Here is a 19,891-nt window from a genome sequence, read left to right on the forward strand (position 1 = left end):
TGTGTGTGTGTGTGTGTGTGTGTGTGTGTGTGTGTGTGTTTCTTATCATGAACCCACTTGCCTCAGCCATGCATATTTCCAGAATAAGTACCTCGTGCCAACATTTTTACCCCTGCAGATATTCCTTCTCATAGAAACCAGACAAAACCAAAGCATCTCAGCCAAAAAAAAAAACTGTACCTCTGAAGCACTCTCAAGCCCCCCAGCTAAGTGTTTCCTGAGGAGCGGCTGGCCTTTTAAGCTAGGAAAAACACTTTAATGGACATGTTGGCTAAAAATGTAATTACAAAAATGACTGAAAATACTAAAGATTCCACCTCAACTGACTTTTCATACTGTGCTCTCTGCATTGCGATTACTGTGTGATACTGTAGCTCTGTGAGTGTTACCTTTAATTTTCTCACACTATGTAAATGCCAAGTTTCTGACAACCTTGAGTTGCCGCTCGTCACATTGATTATCTCATTCCAGTGTGCATTGTGATCATTTTTTTAGCTTTGCTGGGCATGAGAGCAAGTTATCGTATGTTGCATTTGATCTAGAAGAAAACAATTATGCTCACTTCCCAGCTGAGGAACGGAAACAGCAAAATGAAATGTTTTGCTGCTAAAACTTGCCTCTTGATAGCTAAGAGATATCCACCAGAGTAAGTGCATTTGTGCTAATTAACGGGCAAAATCTTTACTTTGCTTCACTTTTTTTCATGTGGCGTTTTGATTAAAGGAGCCCTGTGAGTTTTTTTTTCTTTTTCAAAAACAACCAAAAATTATGTTAACATTCAGTTAACTCACCAAAACACATTTTGTGCATCCTGCATTTTCAATCCAGCATTGTTTTCAATCATGTTAACTAGCTTGTAGTCTTTTTCTTGCCTCTATCTGTAGATGCTTTGCAGAATATCTTAGTGTGTCACCGCCACCTGTAGCTCAGTTGAATAATGTAACACCATTTGCAGGACTGGGTATTGGGCCAACTTCTTGTGCGCACATGCATGCACGTCTGTATGTGCATGCGCAAGTTAAACAAAAAAGAGACCCACTCACAGAAAAAACACCAACATAGTGCTGCTTAAAAGTTAAAAACTCCACAGGGAACCTTTAATTCATGGCGACTACCAGCCGTCTTTTCAGTTCTGATTTGCATATACACCAACCCTCACTTTCTCCTTCTCTGCATGCCAATAAAAATGACCTGTGCTAATACTTTTCACCTTCTTTCATGTGGAAATAATGAGGAGTTGCATGCCCCTCTTTTGATTCTCTGTTTTCCCTACTTCTTTTCTGTCCTATAACATGCTTGCTTTGTAGCAAATGGAATCTCTGGCTGTAAGTTGGAAAGACTTGTTCCTCTTTTTAATGGTCATTTTCAGATTTTAAAGGCAGATTTTGTCTTATTTAATCCCATTTTAAACATTTGTAAAGTCTTCTGTATAGCTGCAGAAGGTTTGACATTTAGACGTGGTTCTATAGTAGTTATATGTGAGTATGTTATCCACCAAATGTAGAACTCTATAAATATTTGATACAGTTTAAATGCACACAAAAAAGGGAAACCTATTCCAATAAAAGGGCCATTTGGTAACAGTCACTTTTCTTTCACTTTTAGCAACTGGAGCTCTGTCAAAGACTCTACAAACTCCACTTTCAGCTGTTGCTGCTCTTTCAGTCCTACTGTAAGATGATTGAACAGGTCCATGCAATAAGCTCTATTCCCGAGGTAAGTGCATCATGCATTTGCTAGCCCTCTGCTTTTTGGAACCATGACACCCATCTAATTCATGTCCCTATTTAATATTTATCCCACTCAACCTTTAGCTTACAAATATGTCCAGAGAGCTAAATGAGTTGAAGAGCAGCCTGAGAGCAGCAGCAGCCTCGGTAACGAATGATGAGGTTTCTGTCCGTGAGAGCTCCTGCTCTGAGCCCACCTTCTGCTCCTCTGAGGCGGCTGTGCAGGCCATCCTCGAGTGTCTGAAGAACAACGAGTTTCCAATGGCCATCCGTTACATTCGTGAGTGCAGGTGAGGACAGAAAAGGGTTGTTTTTCTGTATTTGAGAAATGCATCATGTGTGCAGTCATTCAGCTACATCAGTCTTCTGTGCAATTATTCAAATGTGCAATATTCTTTCAAGTCTCGAATGTAGGCTATATTAATCATATGTTACTCATATTGTATATATTCCTACTCCTATTGTTGTTCTTAATTATTTTTATGTTTTGTTGTACATTGTTGCATCATACAAATTTGTTCTATTTCTAATTATACTTACTAGTTTTATACATTGTACTTAGCACATGACACAGTTTTATATTTTACACACTTTACACACTAAGCACATTATACATATTTATAATTTTTAATATTTACATATTTGTGCCAGTTATTTTTTATTATTACTGTATTTTTATTTAATATTTTATATTTTTTACGTATTCTGTGCTGGTACTTATTTCCTCTTTCTGTTACTCTCTATGCTTGGCATCAGAGCGACTGCAACAAACCACAAATTCCCCTCCAGATCAATAAAATATTTCTGATTCTGGTTTAAAAAAAATGTCTCCAGTCAGACAAGAAACATTTTCCTTTTTCACTGCAGAACAAGGTGGCCCAACGACATCTTCGGCAGCCACTCTGAGGACGAGGTCCAGACCTTACTCAACATCTACTTCAGACATCAAACTTTGGGTCAGACAGGAACTTTTGCACTGGTGGGCTCAAAACAGGACCTGACAGAAATCTCTGTCAAGCTGATGGAACTTAACGGAGAGATTCGGGACATGATCCGACGAGCCCAAGGCCACAGAGCTATCACAGCTTTCCTCCCAGACTCCAGGCTTTCAGGCTCAACTCTTTGATGGCGGTCTGGCAGCGATTGACACCCATTCCTGCACAGCACCCTGCCCCACGTCCAGCCCTGATCCCGTCTGGGGCTGCTGCTATCATCTCAACAAGCACTCTGCTCTCTCCCCGGAATAACCAAACCCCCTCTCCTCTCCTCGCTCAGAGCACATCAGAATGTCATTAAGTCAGATCTTCAAATGTGCAGCATTACTATTGTGAGGACTTTGACTTTGCTGTTGCAAAGAAATTTTGGCTTTTATTGCACTAATATTAGAACTTGTCACAGAGCGACCACTTGCTACTGAGGTCAGCTATTTTCACATGTAACAAATGACATACCAAAGCTAAGTGATTCTCTTTCAGTTATGTTGTTTTAATTGTCAAGGGAAAATGTGCAATCCTACACAGAAGTGGAAGACTTACTGTATCCTGAAAGAATGTATTTGAATATCATAGCATTGGAAAACATGAACATTGTTAGTACAGAAAAAGGGAGGCATCATTACCTGGTTAAAGTCGTGGGTCTTTTTGTGTGTGTTTGTGTGTTAGTGTTGTGTGTGGGTACTCGAGTGTGTGTTATAAACCTGACAACCATCACAGATGGAATTATGGATCCTGATTTACGGAAATTGTTCACATTTAACTACTTCAACATGCTGCAGAACTACTGTAAGGTCTCCCAAACCTGTACACTACATGCTGCTGTGTGGGTTATCTGTTACTTAAAAACATTTTACTGTACCTTTGAACTGTGCAGCTTTTAGCAGTTAGGTAAATTATTTAATACGATTTGCAATAGAAAAACATGCTTTTATCAGACTAGATTTATAGAAAACAATATTTTGTTTCATCTGTTAAACCTGCCAAGCTTGCATATTCTATGTACTATAAAGTGGAATAGTAATGTTTATGAGCAAATACAGAAACTATTTTAACTGAATAATTGTACATAGTGCAATTTGGGGCTTTGCTCAAGCTCATAAGATTGTATTTTTATGAACTTACAATATGAGTTGCATGTAGAGTGAAAGAGATAAGCTACCTGTTTGTAAAGCTTTCACAAGAACTATTTGTGTAGCCTCTCGCCTTGTAAATACTACTGCCTTTGCAATGTACTGTATTTTGATGTTCTGTACACTTATGTAACAATAAAATAAACTTACGTTTGTTAACTGTGGTTTCACTTTGGAATTTGTATGATGTATTATTGATGTATGTTGTGCTGAAATCACCTCTGGCAGGAGGACCGTGGATGGTATCTGACTGCTTATCCTCAAGGCTGAATTTAGGAAATATAACAAAAACAATTTAAGCAAAGCATTCCATTCCATACATTTTACACAAAAAATGAGGAACTACATTTTAAAACGGTAAACATTTCAATCAGTAGATATCACCATGAAATATTATGTTTAAATTATGTTTTAATATGCAAATAAACCATTCTGATTAAAGAGGCAGTTTTTGCATAAACTTACAGAACAGAAATCTGAACTTATCACCTAAATGCATATTTTGCCTGTTTTCTTTTCACTATTCTGAAAGAAGATCAACATCTCAAAACTGATCAGTGTTTTTTATTATTTAGTATTTTTTCACCTGGTGTGTCTCTTACACAGAATGTGTATAATCTTCATATACAGTCTGTAGTCTCGTCCGCTCTTAAACCTTTTATATTTTAAGCCTTTTAGTTTAACATTACTCTTATTTTGAAGTCGTGCTGACTTCCGGTGCGCGGCGCGCGAGGTTTGTTTTTGTAGCAGGGGCAAACTAGCTAGCAGGTTTACTCGCAGTGAAACCTCTCCGTTATTCGGGTTTTTTTGGTTTGTTGACAACATTTTGTCAAAGTTTTGATCACGACATGAAGGTCAACACTCTCGGACGCCGACATGGTAAGTTAGAACAACCTTAAATTTAAACTAAATCTACTTTTGCCGTCTGGTTTCCTTTTGCGAACGAGCATCGTTAAGCATTCACTGTAATTACAATCAAAAACTGAAGTTATGGGTTTTTTTAGACATTCGCAACTAATTGTAACACTTTCTACGGCTGTGAGTCAAACGTTAGCTAACTTAACCCTCTCGACAAATACTCATAAGCAGTTTTACGATCAAGCTACCTAACGTTAGCGTAAACTAATGTGTTTGAAAAGCAGCTAACGCTAAGCTGACCGTGCCCACCCTGGGGAAACTCATCGCTCAGTTTAAAGCTAACTTACCTTAGATACGTGCCTGGTTTTTAACTTATTCATGATGAAAGCTTTCTCTTCTCAGGTGTGCCACGTAACAAACTTTAGAGATTACATAAACTATCTGGAATGGATTTACCCTCAAAAACCATGTACGACACGTTCAAAGATGAAATCTGGAAAGGTAAGACAATAGTCGTCTCAAAAAATATTTAACATTATAAGCTGCACAAAACATTGTCCATGTTTCAGGATGGACTGTTGTAATGCATTACATTGTACAGCTGTTCCTGATATTGCGTCCAACCTTGAAATCCACTTGCATAATCATGAAATGATACTTTTTTTGCAGACTCAAGACAAAACATAATGTTCTGTATGCTGGAGGCTGTGAACTTCTCACTGATCTATAAACTGTTGTTGTTGTTTATTTTACAATTATTTTACAATTTAGAGTTGGGACCACTGGACCCCAACTGGTTTGAGGCATTGACAGCTCAAACGTTCACTAATGAGGAAAGTATCTCTGATCAAGATGACCTGTGTGCTAACCAAGAGGGACATTTTAAAACACCTGCTGTTGACAGTCAGCTGTTTTCCACGCCCAAAGTTTTCAGACGCAGTCGAGTTGTGTCACCTGAAACTGAGGATGAGCAATCATTGACTTTTGAACAAGGTAATGTTGCAATTAGTTCAAGAATATGCTAATCAGGAGTATGGATTGTCTGTATAGGATATTGTAAGTCATTGTTGGAAAGTATAATATCTTGCTTGTGTCTGCATTGATAAGCTTTTGACATTGTATCTAAAAATGGTGTTTCTCTGTGGTACGTCCTAGAAAAAGAAACATTGCCATTGACAGCAACGCAAAGTCCATATTTGTTTCGGGTGTCAAAAGAGGGGTGAGTGCAACCATTCAGAGACACTGCTGGTTGTTGTTTTTTGAGTAAATTCATTTCTGCATAATTATTACTTCAATGGCTGTTCAGTTAAAGTAAATAGGGAACTAATATTGATTTTATACATAGGCTAACTCTTGATGGTTGTTCTGCACAGGGTTCCAGGTGAGAAATATGGAGGTTCCCAGCCTCAGTATCAGGACAGTTTTGGTAAGCTGCAAGTGTATGTGTATTTCATCTGTTTAAATTACATTAAAAAACAATTTGATAATCACTGGTTATTTTATTTGATTTTGTCATCTCTACAGATCTGCTTCATACCCCACAAAAATCCCCAGTAAGTGTATTGACTCCAACAGTGATGTCAAATTCCACTTTTTGAATGTTTGTAATAAATAACGTTTTTATTCTTCTTTCTTCTTCTTCTTTTTTAATGATACAGGTGGGCCATGCCAAGCATATATCTGAAAGTCTCGGAGCACAGATTCATCCTGACATGTCATGGACCAGTTCTCTAAATACCCCACCAGCAGTGCCATCCACTCTGATTTTATGTAAGCAAATGACACAGGTGGTTGTCTTAAAAAGCCTTATCTGTGATTTGTTAAATGATTAGTGTGTCTTCTTGTTTTCATAGCTAAAACTGATGAGAGTCCCTGTCCTGTGAGTGTTTCAGCAGACAAAAATGTTGAGGTGAGACCAATAGACCTTACAATTTGTAGAGTGTTGCTAAAAGTTGAGTCTCTGGTTCTGTTGTATGCGCACCTGACTTTTGATTTTGTATCAGCGACACAATAGTTTTTTTGTTTGTTTTTGTTTTGTTGTTGTTTTGTGTGAAATGTCCAAGTTAAAAAATAATATGCTCATTTTCTATTATATGACATTGTAAAGAAAGGTAATATGCTGAAAACACAAATTCTCCACATCATATGATATTAAATGAGAATAGATGAGGAATCAAGAGGAAGAAAAAGGGCATGAGAATTTCACTTTTTTTTGTCGCTCTTTTATAACTCTGTAGTGAACTTTCCAGGTTATATAATAAAGAGGTGTCCCAACATACACACATGCAGAAAAAACTTCAGTATAGACCACAATATGTCAGCCCTAGAAACATGCCATTACATTGAACCAGGAAATACAGGTGTGGCTATTGAAATTGCTTCTGAAACTCCGTTTTTGTGTTTTGTCTTTCTTAGTTTGTACGGAAGCTTTTCCCCTCTCTTTCAAATGCATCCAAAGTTGGAACTGTGTCACCCAAAAATGATGACATGCCCTCTGTCCACCAAGGTACTGTGTGGTGCACTAGCTCTGAATATCAGTTGCATAACCATGTAGTGCAACAGATTTATTTATTTGTTGCACATGCTTCTAGATGCATAATGCGAAATTATACTGATTTCTGATCTATCATCAACAGGTGTTGTTTCCCCTGAAGCTAGTCAGAATCCAGAGCCCCACGACTCCCCCCAAAGTTCACTTAATCAGAGTGGTGTTGTTTGGAAACAGAAGCTACCAGATGCAATTGAAGATGGAGAAATTCGCAGTGCAGTAGCAAGTGTTCTTGATGGAGCTGAAAATGTTCTGTCTTTATTTTTCACCAAAAGTAGTTCAGCGCTGAGAAAAGCAAAAACTGACAGAAGCAAAAGAAAGCAAATTATTCCTACAAAAGAGCACACGGACAACAATGCACACAGTGCTGAATCCAGTGAGCAGAGAACAGCTGATCAGGAGCATGGCATTCTTCCTTCATCCCCACCCATTAAAACTGGAGATGTTGCAATCACCCAGTGGTCTCCTTTGAGTTTATCTGAAATTCCACCTTGTACTGTGGATACTTCTTGCCATGATAGTAATTGTGCTACACAGATGGAAAACAAAGTGTTGACAGGACAACTGCAAAGTGACTCTGATTCTGGCCAGTCGGTCAGGCCACTGATGAAAACCCCAGACTCTGGATTTACAACGAAAAAAAGAAAATTTGTTTACACTGTTGTGACTTCAAAACTGCAAGTTCAAGGAAAAGACACACGGTCTCAGAGGATGGACTCATCACCAGGGATTCCAGATTCTGGTAACATTTCTCAAGTGTAAAAATGCTATAATAGATTATGTATTATTAACATGGAAAAATACACTTTTTTTAAAATTAATTAATCTGTTTTTATCATGATACTTTGTTTCAGGACAAGGTGTTCATGTGAAGCAGTTGGAGAAAGCCCGAGATGAAGCGGATATTCGCAGTATTGGGAAAAATGAGATGCAAAAACAGGCAAATCTTGCAGAAGAAAATCTACCTCCATCTGTCCAAGCAAAAATCCAGGATCTTGACATGTCACAGCTTTGCAAAGATTTTGCACAAGACTTCAGTCAAATGTTAGACCCCAGTAATCTGAGTAAAGGAACAGAGGACACTACTCGAAAGGGCTTCTCTCCATCAGCTTGTCTGTCAGCCATGAAACAAGCTAAGCAGAAAGCAATGCAAGCAAACCCTCACCGTGACTGCAATGGCAACAGTGAAAGCAGACATGTCTCTACCACTAATCAAAAGAACTGCAATGAGGGCACAATAAGTGACAGTGGGTTCCAGTCTGCTGTTGCAGATAGCACTCACGTGACTGCATCATTTGTTCTTCCCAGCTCAGAGATCAGTGGTCAAAGTCAACAGTGGACAGACTTTAAAACTGACATTCATAGAACCACTTCTTTCACGTCTACAAATACAGGAAATGGAAAAGCACATTTGGATCATATTGTACAAAAAGCTGAAACGGATGCCAAGCTGCCCAGCGCAATCAAGGAAAACCAGATGCCAGGACTTGGCAGAGAGAGTGAGTCTAACATAGAGAGCACATCAGCACAACTACCGAGCTGTGCAAAAGGAACTGTTGATAACATTAATTGTGCTCCACTTAATGGTCCAGTCCATGGCAGTCTGCCAGAGAAAACAACAGTTTCTCTTCCTTCCGTCCATACATCAGGATTCAAAACAGCTTCAAATAAGGGTATAAACGTTTCCTCGGCCAACCTGAAGAGAGCCAAGCGTCTCTTTGAAGAGACTGAGGGGGAAAGAACTACAAGCAACAAGCCCGCCAAATGTGCCTGTGACATTAAAGAAGAAATCAGTGTGGGTCATGGATCAGTGAATAATCAGGCCACTAAATCGAACCAGCCACTTTCTACAACCGAAAAAAATGTGGATATCAGTTGCCAGTTAACAGCTTCACAAAAAGCTGACGTGACTGAGCTTTGCACTCTTTTGGAAGAAGCGGATAGCCAGTTTGAATTTACACAGTTCAGAACTGCAAAGCCAAAACAACATAGTCAAGATAATGCCACCTCTCCTCAAAAAGTTGACAAAGAACTTGACAGTGATTTTCTTTCAGGTATAGATTTTGACGACAGTTTTAGCTTAGAAGCTGAAAAGCAAGTGGCCGCACCTGTGATGCATGACAACATGACCTTAGTTTCACATGTTGAAACACATTGTGGGACATCCAACATCACAAGTAAATCCACAGGTTTGCCATTGTCAAGTCCAGTAGAAAAAGAATATTCCTCTACTAAAGATGTGTCTTCCTCTTCAAAGCATAGCTTTGAAGGCAGCAGCAGTATTATGTCAGTTGAACCCAAAAATCTTGACAGAGCTGGGCACACTGAAACAAGCAACCTGGAGAACAAGAATCCTTTAATGCTTGGTGTGGGATTTAAGACCGCTGGAGGAAATGTTCTGAGAGTCTCAAAAACGTGTTTGAGCAAAGCCAGAGCTTTGTTTGCAGATTTACAGGACAATCTTGTGACATGTGAAAAACCACCGGACAAGCAAAGTAGCAAAACTGAAGCTGAAACACAGCATAAGCACTGTGTTGATAATCACAATGGTACCGTCTTGCATCATAACAATATTCTGAAGTCCACAGCTTATGGTAATGATAAGAAAAGGACGGTTCAGGGCTGTTTATCCAACATGAAAGAGTATGTCTGTTCAGGCAAACAAGTCACAGGCATTAGAGATGAAGGCGCCACAACAAGTTTGAAAAACAACATAATGGACACAACCACATGTCAAAGTGGGTTCCAGCTGGCCAGTGGGAAAGATATTTCTATTTCAGCAAAAGCAATGCAAGAGGCAGATGCTTTCTTCAAAGACTGTGACACAATGGACACTGACACTGGGATGTCAGTTAACAAAAAAGAGAGCAAAGCACCCTTGTCTAGAAATGTCATTCATAAGAAAACCCTCCTAAAATATCTAAATGTTCAAGGGATGGAAGTACAGCTCCCTGAAAAACCAATCAATGAGTCTGAAAATGGGAATGCTTGTCAAGCTGCACCCCTTACAGAGGTTGTACAACAAAAAGAGGAGATTCCCAATTTTGGTTTTAAGAATATGGCGGCTTTAACAAATGCAGCCTTTTTCAATGGAAACCCTTCATCGACTGTAGAGGTACTTTCATCTCTCTCAGGCACAACATCAAAGAATATTGGCTCATCTGCCATCGATGAGTTGAGAAATGATAGTTGTTCTTCTATAGCCAGTGGGAAAAAAGTTTCCATTTCGGCTGACACAATGAAAAAAGCAGAACATCTTTTGAATGAAATTCATACACTTGAGGGCACTAACAAAAAACTGAAACCGAAAGGAGATGCTTTAAGAACAGGTCATCTCACCAATCACAATCAGCTTCTACCACCTAAAAATTGTGGATTTCAGAAAGCCAGTGGAAAAGGAGTTGTCATTTCATCTACAGCTCTGAAGAAAGCAAAACTGTTGTTGAGTGAATGTGATGGAGTTGAGGATGAAATTGGTGTAAAACCAATGCATTCCAAGACTCAGGTTCCTGGTCCACAACCCAGGAATAGTGAATTTCTTGCAGCCAGTGGTAAACCAGTGGCATTTTCATCTGAGGCCCTCCAGAAGGCAAAAGCTCTCTTTAGTGACATTGCTTTTAGTGCAGAATTCCCTGCTGCTTCAGACACAAGGAACAGGGATAAGAAACAAGGCAATGCTGGAAATACAGAGAAAATGCATTGTGGTTTCACAACTGCGGGGGGAGCAAAAGTCCATGTGTCACAGAATAATCTGCTGAAAGCAAAGGACCATTTGAAAGAGTTTGATGATGATTGTATTTCAGCAAAAGAAATGCAAGAATCAGATGCTTTCTTTGAGGACTGGGATTTTGAGAACAGTATTGATGGCAAGGCGGTCAAACATGAGAAAAGTACACCACCCTTGAGTGGAAGTGGCTGTGAGAAGAGAAGTAGTTCTGGAGAGCCTGGAAGTGGATGCATTGAGTTTGACAACGTGAATGTTGGACCAGACATAAAACATGAAGAGATGCTGCATCCTCATGATAAGGAGATTCACAAAGGTGTTTTTAAGAACATGTCGGATTCTCTCAAAGCAGCTTCTGTGCATGGAAACTCATCTGTGATGACCCAGCCATTTTCTGCTCAGTTGTGCACCACATCAGTTAACATTAGTTCATCTGCCATCAATGAATCAAGCACTGGTGGTGGATTCTGTACAGCCAGCGGGATCAAAGTATTTGTGTCAAATGACGCAATTACAAAAGCAAAGTCTTTAGTGGATAAGAGTACTACATTTGAGGACACAAACAAACATCTGAAACACAGAGAATATACTTTTTTACCACAGAACAGTGGATTTCAGACAGACGGTTGCAAAGGAGTTCCCATTTCATCTGCAGCCCTAGAGCAAGCAAAAACTTTGTTAAATGAATGTGAAAGAGCTGAGGGTGGAGTTGATATAAAGCCACCCCATTCAAAGATGCCAGTTCCTGGTCTACCACCCAGGAATAGTGGATTTCTTGCAGCCAGTGGTAAACCAGTGGCATTTTCATCTGAGGCCCTCCAGAAGGCAAAAGCTCTCTTCAGTGATATCAGTTTCAGTGCAGAGATCCCTGCTGCTTCAGACACAAGGAACAGTGACAAGAAACAAGGAGATGCTGAAAATACAGAGAAAATGCATTGTAGTTTCACAACTGCAGGGGGAGCAGAAGTCCATGTGTCCCAGAACAGTCTGTTGAAAGCAAAAAAACTTTTGAAAGAATTTGATGGTGACTGTATTTCAGCAAAAGCAATGCAAGAAACAGATTCTTTCTTTGAGGGTTGTGATATTAAGGATGATAACAATAGCAAAAGAAAAGCACCCATGAGCAGAACTGGGGGTGAGAAGAAAAACATTTATGCAGAGCCTGGAGGTGGACACTGGATGCTGCACCCTGATGATGAGGAGATTCACAAAGCTGTTTTTAAGAATACATCGGATTCTCTCAAAGCAGCTTCTGTACATGGAAACCCATCTGTGATGACAAAGCCTCTTTCTTCCCAATTGAACCCAACGTCAAAGAACGTAAGTTCCTCTACCATCAATGAATCGAATGGTGGTGGATTCTGTACAGCCAGTGGGAAAAAAGTATCTTTGTCAGATGATGCAATGACAAAAGCAAAGTCTTTACTGAATGAAATTGCTACATTTGAGGACACAAACAAACATCTGAAACAAAAGCAAAGTACTTTTCCAGCACAAAACGGTGGATTTCAGACAGCCAGTGGCAAAGGAGTTTCTATTTCATCCGCAGCCCTAAAGAAGGCAAAAACTTTGTTAAATGAATGTGATGGAGTTGAGGATGGAGTCGATGTGAACCCATCACATCCAAAGATGCAAGTTCTCAGTCCACTGCCGGGGAATAGTAGATTTCTTGCAGCCAGTGGTAAACCAGTGGCATTTTCATCTGAGGCCCACCAGAAGGCAAAAGCTCTCTTTAGTGACATTGCTTTCAGTGCAGAGATCCCTGCTGCTTCAGACACAAGGAACAGTGACAAGAAACAAGGAGATGCTGAAAATACAGAGAAAATGCATTGTGGTTTCACAACTGCAGGGGGAGCAGAAGTCCATGTGTCACAGAACAATCTGCTGAAAGCAAAGAACTTTTGGAAAGAATTTGATGATGGAGAGTGTCATGATTCAAACTCATATCCAGGAGGCCCCCATAAATCTGATTTATCAAAAGTAAAAATAACTTCAAATTCTAATCTCACCACAGCCAGTGAAGAGAACAAGTTCAATGCCCCTAGGGTATTAAAGCCTTTGCAAGAGATGGACCATGGAAACGAAACTTCTCAAAATCCAAGTTTACCTCGTTGCTTTTCTATTAAAGACAAGACACATACAAATCCATCAGGGGTGTGCAACCTCAATGACAACCCTGGAGAAGAAATGTCAAGCATGTTGGACTATGAAACTAATCAGACAATCAGCAGCGAGGGACCTGATGCCAAAAGGCCACAAGAGTCTTCAGTCCTAAACTTTAAGTCACTTAATCTAAGTGGCTGCACTGACACCCAGCAAAGGTTTTTCGCCCAGGAAGCTCTGGACTGCACTAAAGCTTTGTTAGAAGATGAAGGACTAGCTGGCCAAAGTCTCTCAATGACTTTAGAAGATGTACCACTGCAAGATAACCCCAAATCCATCTTCAGATCTGAAGAGGAACAAAAGGGAACAGGGAAAAGATCAGTGGAGGACCCAGATGTGACGGGTAAGTGTCTGTGTTATTCAGAATTCTAAGTAGGATGATATGTTTTTGCTAATGATGCACGGATTTTCTGAATGTTTTTAAGGTCTTATTGAATTAGAAGTATTTGAACAAAATCATTTCATAACAGTTATTGCAATCTCAGCCAAAGTCCTGACTATTTTAGCTTTATGGGATTAGACAGTTACTAGTCCTAATCTGTGACTGTTAATGACTGTTAATGCCTTTCTGATTTGAAATATTCTTCTAGGTCAGCCTCCCCTGAAAAGACGATTACTTGAAGAATTCGACAGGACTATTCATGGTCCAAGAGGTTCAACACTCAATCCAGAAAAAAGTTTTCCAAATGGTAAATCACTAGTCAAGTAACAAATTATCTGAAAAACACATATTTTCTCACATAAAATTAAATAACTTTTGATATTTTATCTGTTTTTGTTCTTAATTAAGGTGTAATGAAAGACAGGAGAGTTTTCCAGTACAGTGACTCTCATAAACCAAACATCACAAGGCCACACAGGTATGTTGCCTGTAATTGTTGACCGTGTTTTTACGTGGCTGACAGGTTATCGGCTCTGTGATTTTTCTTTCTTTTCTTTTTTCCTTTTTTGCAGGAATGGAAAAAACTCTGTGGAAACCACGTTGCAGAAGACAACAACAACACAACACCCAACTCCGAGAAACAGAAAATCAGCACATTCAAAGACGCCAGTGTTTGTTCCTCCATTCCTCAAGAATGCAAAGACTGAGCATCGCAAGAATACAGAGCTTAAGGACACAATAAGAACACCTTCTGTATTTGTGCCTCCATTCAAAAAACAAAGAACTGTTGTTCAAGAGATCTCCTCTAAACCACAGGAGGAGGAGGAGGATAAACACCGCCATCTCTCTGCTACGCACTTTAACGGCAACACTTTTGTACTGCCCACTAAAAACACACAAAGCACTACAGATGAAACTGGTAATAAAAGCAAAGAAGACATTCAGACAGTGGCTTTGGCTGACACTCCAAATGATTATTTGATGAATAATCAAAAGCTTCCTGTTGGGTGTGGATCAGAGGACTCTGCTGCAGAGGTATCACTTGTGGACAACACTTTGTCTGCAAGCCAAGGTGCAGTGACATTTTTAATTAAGTCGGTATGTAACACTGTGAATATTCTGCACAGCAGGTAAAATAATGATGTGTTTATGGTCTGCAGCCATGTTTCAGAATCTTCAAAACATAGAGCTGGCCCGTGATATGCAAGATATGAGGATCAGAAAAAAGAAGCGCCAGACCATTCGACCTTTACCAGGCAGTTTGTTTCTAACCAAAACCTCAGGAGTATTGAGGATACCATTAAAAGCTGCAGTGAATGGAAAGTCTCCTGCAAGATACAGCAAAAAACAGGCAAGGCCACAACTGTTTATTCAGTCAGTTTTGTTTTATTTGGTTATATATGAGATCATTGTCACGTAATAAGCTTTCTGACATGTTCATGTTCTTGTTTTTCAGCTGTATGGACACGGAGTTCATCAGCATGTGTTTAAGATCACCAGTGAAACAGCAGAATCTTTTCGCTTCAGTTTAGGACAGTTTATCAAACAGGAAGCATTTATAGACGGTGGTGGCGTTCAGCTCGCTGATGGAGGATGGCTGATCCCCAGCAAGGATGGGACTGCAGGGAAGGAAGAGTTTTATAGGTATTATTCAACTTTAGTTGAGTTTAAACCAGACTTTGTAGTGTTGAACCTATTGTAAGGTCTGAGTAACCAGGTGTATCAGACTGCTGTGCTGAATATTGTTTTGTTCTTCACCATCAACAGAGCATTATGTGACACCCCAGGTGTTGATCCAAAACTGATCAGCGAGGAGTGGGTGCACAATCACTACAGATGGATTGTGTGGAAGCAGGCGTCCATGGAAAGATCATTTCCAGAAACAATGGGCAGCCTCTGTCTCACTCCAGAGCAGGTTCTCCTCCAGCTGAAGTACAGGTACGTAGGATTAAAGCTATTTCAGTTTAGTGTTTTCCTTAAGTTGAAGTTAATTTCATCATGAGCTTAAAGGTTTACCATGCAGAATTTGACTTTTTCATAAGTAATTGCTCTCAGTCAGCACTTATGACCCACTAGTGTGGAGCGGTGTATTTTTTTCTTGCAGAATTTGTACGTTCGTACGCTCAGTACGTTTATGGGTGTGCAACCCATAGCGCTCAGGGAAGGTCAGGGCTTCATAAACAGGTAGCGACCAGTGGCCAGGCCATAAGAAGCGGGAATTCAAGGGACACAATGCTGGAATAATGTGACTATAGCAAGGTGAAACTAGAGTGAATCAGGTTGGCTTTTACTTTGACTTTCACTGTCAAGCGTTTTTGCTAACAGTAACCAACAATCCTGCATAGTATACCTCTGACAAAACATCCACACATCCTGTTGCAAAATACGTGCAAATATATGCCTGAACGAACAATGGTGTTACACATGTCCTGCTGCCATTTTGTGATTTGAGGCGGGATAAATTACATTTTATAATCATTCAATGAAAAGAAATGAGCGAAAAAATATATTTTTTTCAATTACATTTTTTAATGAGTGTAATTAATATGGACAAGATTATTAAATGTGTACATTTTAAGGGTGATTTTATTGAAATGCCTGTTCGATAAAGCATATATTTAATTTTACACGTATCAGATATGATGTGGAGGTGGACCACAGCCGCAGGCCGGCTCTGAGAAAGATCATGGAGAAGGACGATACATCCGCCAAAACCCTGGTCCTCTGCGTTTGTGGGGTCGTCTCCAGGGGTCACTCCCTAAACAAGCAGAGTTTCAATGACGCCAAGACTCCACAAGGTGCTGATGCAAAGGCTGACAACCCATCTGCAGTTGTCTGGCTGACAGATGGATGGTATGCTATTAAAGCTCAGCTGGATGAACCTTTGACTGCCATGCTTCACAAAGGTCGAGTGGCTGTTGGTGGCAAGTTGATCATCCACGGGGCTCAGCTGATGGGATCACAAGATGCCTGCTCCCCTCTGGAGGCTCCTGAATCTCTCATGTTAAAGGTATTTTAGAGGGAGGGCACAATTTCTTCTCTTTCCACAAGGCAGCCGGATAAGTCTTGATTGTTTATGTGTTTAGATTTGTGCCAATAGCAGCAGACCTGCACGATGGAATACTAAACTGGGATTTCACAGAGATCCACGGCCATTTCTGCTTCCTGTCTCCTGTTTGTACAGCAGTGGAGGAGCAGTAGGATGTGTGGACATTATTATACTCAGAAGCTACCCAATACAAGTGAGTTTAGTCTTACATCGATGTTGCTCCTGGAGGTTCGTGTTATGACACCATATGACTGTGTGTTTTTAATGTTTCCCAGTGGATGGAGAGGAAACCAGATGGAGGCGTTGTCTTCCGTTCTGTTCGTGCAGAAGAGAAGGAGGCAAGACGATACAACAGCCACAAACAAAAAGCTATGGAGATCCTGTTTGCCAGGATTCAAGCTGAATTTGAGAAGGAGGACAAAGGTGGGAATTGTGTTTTCATCATGTTAAGTATAGGTTGAAATGGAACGAGTTTTAACGAAATTGTCATCTTTAGGTAATAACAAACCTCAACGTAGAAGACGGACAATCAGTCGTCAGAGTATTGCAAGTCTTCAGGATGGAGAGGAGCTCTATGAGGCAGTGAAGGATGACCCAGCTTACTTCGAGGTGATAAGAAATGTACTTTACAGTTTGTTGATGGAATTTCTCTTATGAATAGAGTTTTAAAGTGACACTTATTTTACGTACATGTTCAAGGCACATTTGAGTGAACAGCAGTTGGAGAGTCTACAAACCTACAGACGTTCTCTGATAGAGAGGAAGCAGGCAGCGCTGCAGGATCGCTACCGACGAGCTTTAGAAAATGCAGAGGACAGTGAAGGAAGCTGTCCCAAACGGGACGTTACACCTGTGTGGAGACTCTGCATTGCTGACTCCAGCGACAAACCCGGCAGTGGTGTGTCTGTCATTTTTATTCATTGTTTGATGCATGGGATGTTGAGTACTCAAACACTGAATTAAAATATCGTTGTTTGTTTGTTTGTTTGTTTTAGTTTACCAGTTGAACCTTTGGCGACCTCCCTCAGATCTTCAGTCTCTACTGAAGGAAGGCTGTCGATACAAAGTGTACAATCTCGCCACTTCGGATGGAAAGAAACCTGGCGGTACCTCAACTCTTCAGCTAACTGGTACAAAGAAAACACAGTTTCAAGACCTACAGGTACCATGGGGACTGTTTATCTTTAGCACACTCAGTATTTGTCAGTGTTTAGAAATGTGAGACGGATGACAAAAATAATTTATAATGTTTGTGATTTGTTTAATTATTCAGGCTTCTCAGGAATGGTTATCAACACGTTTTCAATCGAGGGTCTCCACCCATTTTGTGGATCTTCAGAACACAGAATTCCAGCCGCTGTGTGGCGAGGTTGATCTCGCAGGATATGTCATCAGTATCATAGATGGACAGGGTAGGTGTTTTTTTTCTTAACTGTTTCTGCCTTAATAATTATATTATTACTAAATGATTGTTTGTGCTTTTGAACACAGGTTTTTCTCCTGCATTTTATCTGACCGATGGGAAAATGAACTTTGTAAAAGTGCGCTGTTTCAGCAGCTTTGCCCAGTCTGGCTTGGATGATTGGGTAAAACCACGTGCCCTGTTAGCTCTGAGCAACCTGCAACTGAGAGGTCAGTCCACAGCTCCCACTCCTGTTGTGTACGCTGGAGATCTGACTGTCTTCTCAACAAACCCCAAGGAAGTTCACCTGCAGGAAATCTTCAGTCAACTCAGAAATCTGGTCCAGGTAAAATTGCCTAACTATAAAGCAGAAGATGTGCTTCAAAAACTTTGCTCAGTCTTTCATATTGTGCTCTATCAAGCATTTTATACCTTGTTTGTCTTCATATCACATTTGAAAAGAAACAAACCCATGTTGATCAGCATTCAGATACAAAATTGTGCATGTGAAAATGACATAACTATAATTAGCATCTTATGGTTTTAGGGTCAGGAGAATTTCTTTCCCATCGCTGAAGAGAAGCTTTCACATTTAGTCAAATCTGATGGCCTGAGGTCCATCTCCTCTCCGGCTCTGCAAACACGAGCCTCACCTTCTGCAACAATCAGAAGACAAGACACGAAAACACGTGTGAGTTTATGTATTTTCTGTGGGGCTGTTTAATGCACTTACTCTCAGAACCACTTCATATTGATTTAAAAAAACAAATGTGTCCTGTTATGCAGGTGATGTCTCAGCAGCCAGCCAGAAGCCTCGGGTCCTTCACACCGGTCAGCAGGAAACCTTCCGCAGCAAACTGTTCGACTGAGAAAGACCCCTGCGCCCTGAAGAGGAAGAGAGCTCTGGACTATCTGTCTCGTGTCCCGTCTCCACCACCTCTCACCCATCTGGTCTCAATGGCTTCTCCGTGTGTAAATAAGACTTTCAACCCCCCTCGAAGGTCAGGGACACCTAGCACTTTAAAAACTGTACAGACTCCAGTCATTACACCAGTGGAGGACGAATGGGTGAATGATGAGGAGCTGGCTATGATTGATACGCAGGCATTGCATGTTGGTGATTTACTGTAGGTATGTGAGACTGTGACTTTTAAAAACTGTACAAATGACTGAATGTAAAGGCTGTGATGGCACACGTTATGGTTGCTTTTATAATCTCACTGGAACTATTAAAGAGTTGAAATCACTTGACAGAAATCTTGCTGTTATCACTTCATGCTGATCTACATTGTTCTCATCAGTCCATGTGTTTTGTCTGTAAAGTTCTGTATGTTAAATGCAAATTTAGAATTGTAGTCCTGCAGTTTAGCTCCATAATCCCTTATTTGTGCTGGCTTTGAGGACAAAAACTGAGGGCTGATCAAGGAGTTAGTAGTTAGTTATATGTAGCAGTCTAAAATAACATACAGATACTGCATAGGATAATGTAATATTGACAAAACTGAGGCTCATGGTAGGTTTTTAGGGCAAAAATTTAAAAAGCTGGTCCATTATTTAGGTACTAAGGGCTATTTTGAAAACATAAAAATGATTTCTCCTTTATCATTTTAATAGTAAAAGTGCTAACTACTGCAAACCTAAATAACTAGTGCATGTGTCAACTACAATTTCACTTTTATAGGAGGATTGTTTTTGACAATATAAGTGACCACACTGTAATGTGACATGTTTTATAATAAATGATTGTGTTTTTACATGACAGGTTTCATGTAATAAGGTAAATGATAGAATAGAGGTTTCTTGTTATAACATAAAAATATCTTGTTAGAAAGAAAAAAATCAGTGTCATCAAAGTCATAATAATGAATTTCTCACATTATTGTGGCACTGATCCCTTTTTTTTGTAGCAT

The 19,891-nt window shown here is 40.0% G+C and overlaps 2 protein-coding genes across 9 annotated transcripts in view; both read left to right on the forward strand.

The window, feature by feature from the left end:
* The window catches only part of frya (furry homolog a (Drosophila)), a 72,972-nt gene extending 68,953 nt beyond the window's left edge, over nt 1-4,019 (forward strand). For 6 of the 8 annotated variants that reach the window (XM_088079133.1, XM_088079129.1, XM_088079128.1 and 3 more), the window contains exons 59-62: nt 1,308-1,325; nt 1,606-1,716; nt 1,815-2,020; nt 2,598-4,019. In XM_088079133.1, coding sequence (XP_087935259.1) covers nt 1,308-1,325; nt 1,606-1,716; nt 1,815-2,020; nt 2,598-2,856 — 594 coding nt within the window. In that variant the 3' untranslated portion in view covers nt 2,857-4,019. The remainder of the gene's footprint in view (nt 1-1,307; nt 1,326-1,605; nt 1,717-1,814; nt 2,021-2,597) is intronic. The other 2 variants (XM_042487320.2, XM_042487326.2) reach the window with 1 other exon arrangement.
* Nucleotides 4,020-4,583: 564 nt separating this feature from the next.
* On the forward strand, nt 4,584-19,709 carry brca2 (BRCA2 DNA repair associated). The gene is made up of 27 exons (XM_042486452.2): nt 4,584-4,734; nt 5,116-5,214; nt 5,485-5,706; nt 5,869-5,932; nt 6,087-6,139; nt 6,238-6,266; nt 6,372-6,483; nt 6,567-6,622; nt 7,129-7,219; nt 7,350-8,003; nt 8,116-13,491; nt 13,739-13,837; nt 13,939-14,008; nt 14,103-14,602; nt 14,691-14,881; nt 14,987-15,174; nt 15,298-15,468; nt 16,168-16,540; nt 16,617-16,772; nt 16,855-17,002; nt 17,076-17,188; nt 17,279-17,477; nt 17,575-17,741; nt 17,853-17,991; nt 18,071-18,327; nt 18,529-18,672; nt 18,768-19,709. The coding sequence occupies exons 2-27, from the start codon at nt 5,160-5,162 to the stop codon at nt 19,110-19,112; spliced, it is 9,972 nt and encodes a 3,323-aa protein (XP_042342386.2). The 5' UTR covers nt 4,584-4,734; nt 5,116-5,159; the 3' UTR covers nt 19,113-19,709.
* Nucleotides 19,710-19,891: the final 182 nt, after the last annotated feature.

Source organism: Plectropomus leopardus, chromosome 6 (genome assembly GCF_026936395.1).
Source record: "Plectropomus leopardus strain MGB_pleo_1.0 chromosome 6, ASM2693639v1, whole genome shotgun sequence".
In the NCBI taxonomy this organism is placed as follows: Eukaryota; Metazoa; Chordata; class Actinopteri; order Perciformes; family Serranidae; genus Plectropomus; species Plectropomus leopardus.

What these genes read in the sequence shown, in the direction of transcription:
- brca2 (XM_042486452.2), top strand. Translation starts at nt 5,160, where the DNA reads ATGGATTTACCCTCAAAAACCATGTACGACACGTTCAAAGATGAAATC. An exon ending in CACTTTGTCTGCAAGCCAAG is followed by an intron (nt 14,603 to 14,690) that starts GTGCAGTGACAT and finishes TATGGTCTGCAG; the next exon opens with CCATGTTTCAGAATCTTCAA. An exon ending in AACTCAGAAATCTGGTCCAG is followed by an intron (nt 18,328 to 18,528) that starts GTAAAATTGCCT and finishes TTATGGTTTTAG; the next exon opens with GGTCAGGAGAATTTCTTTCC.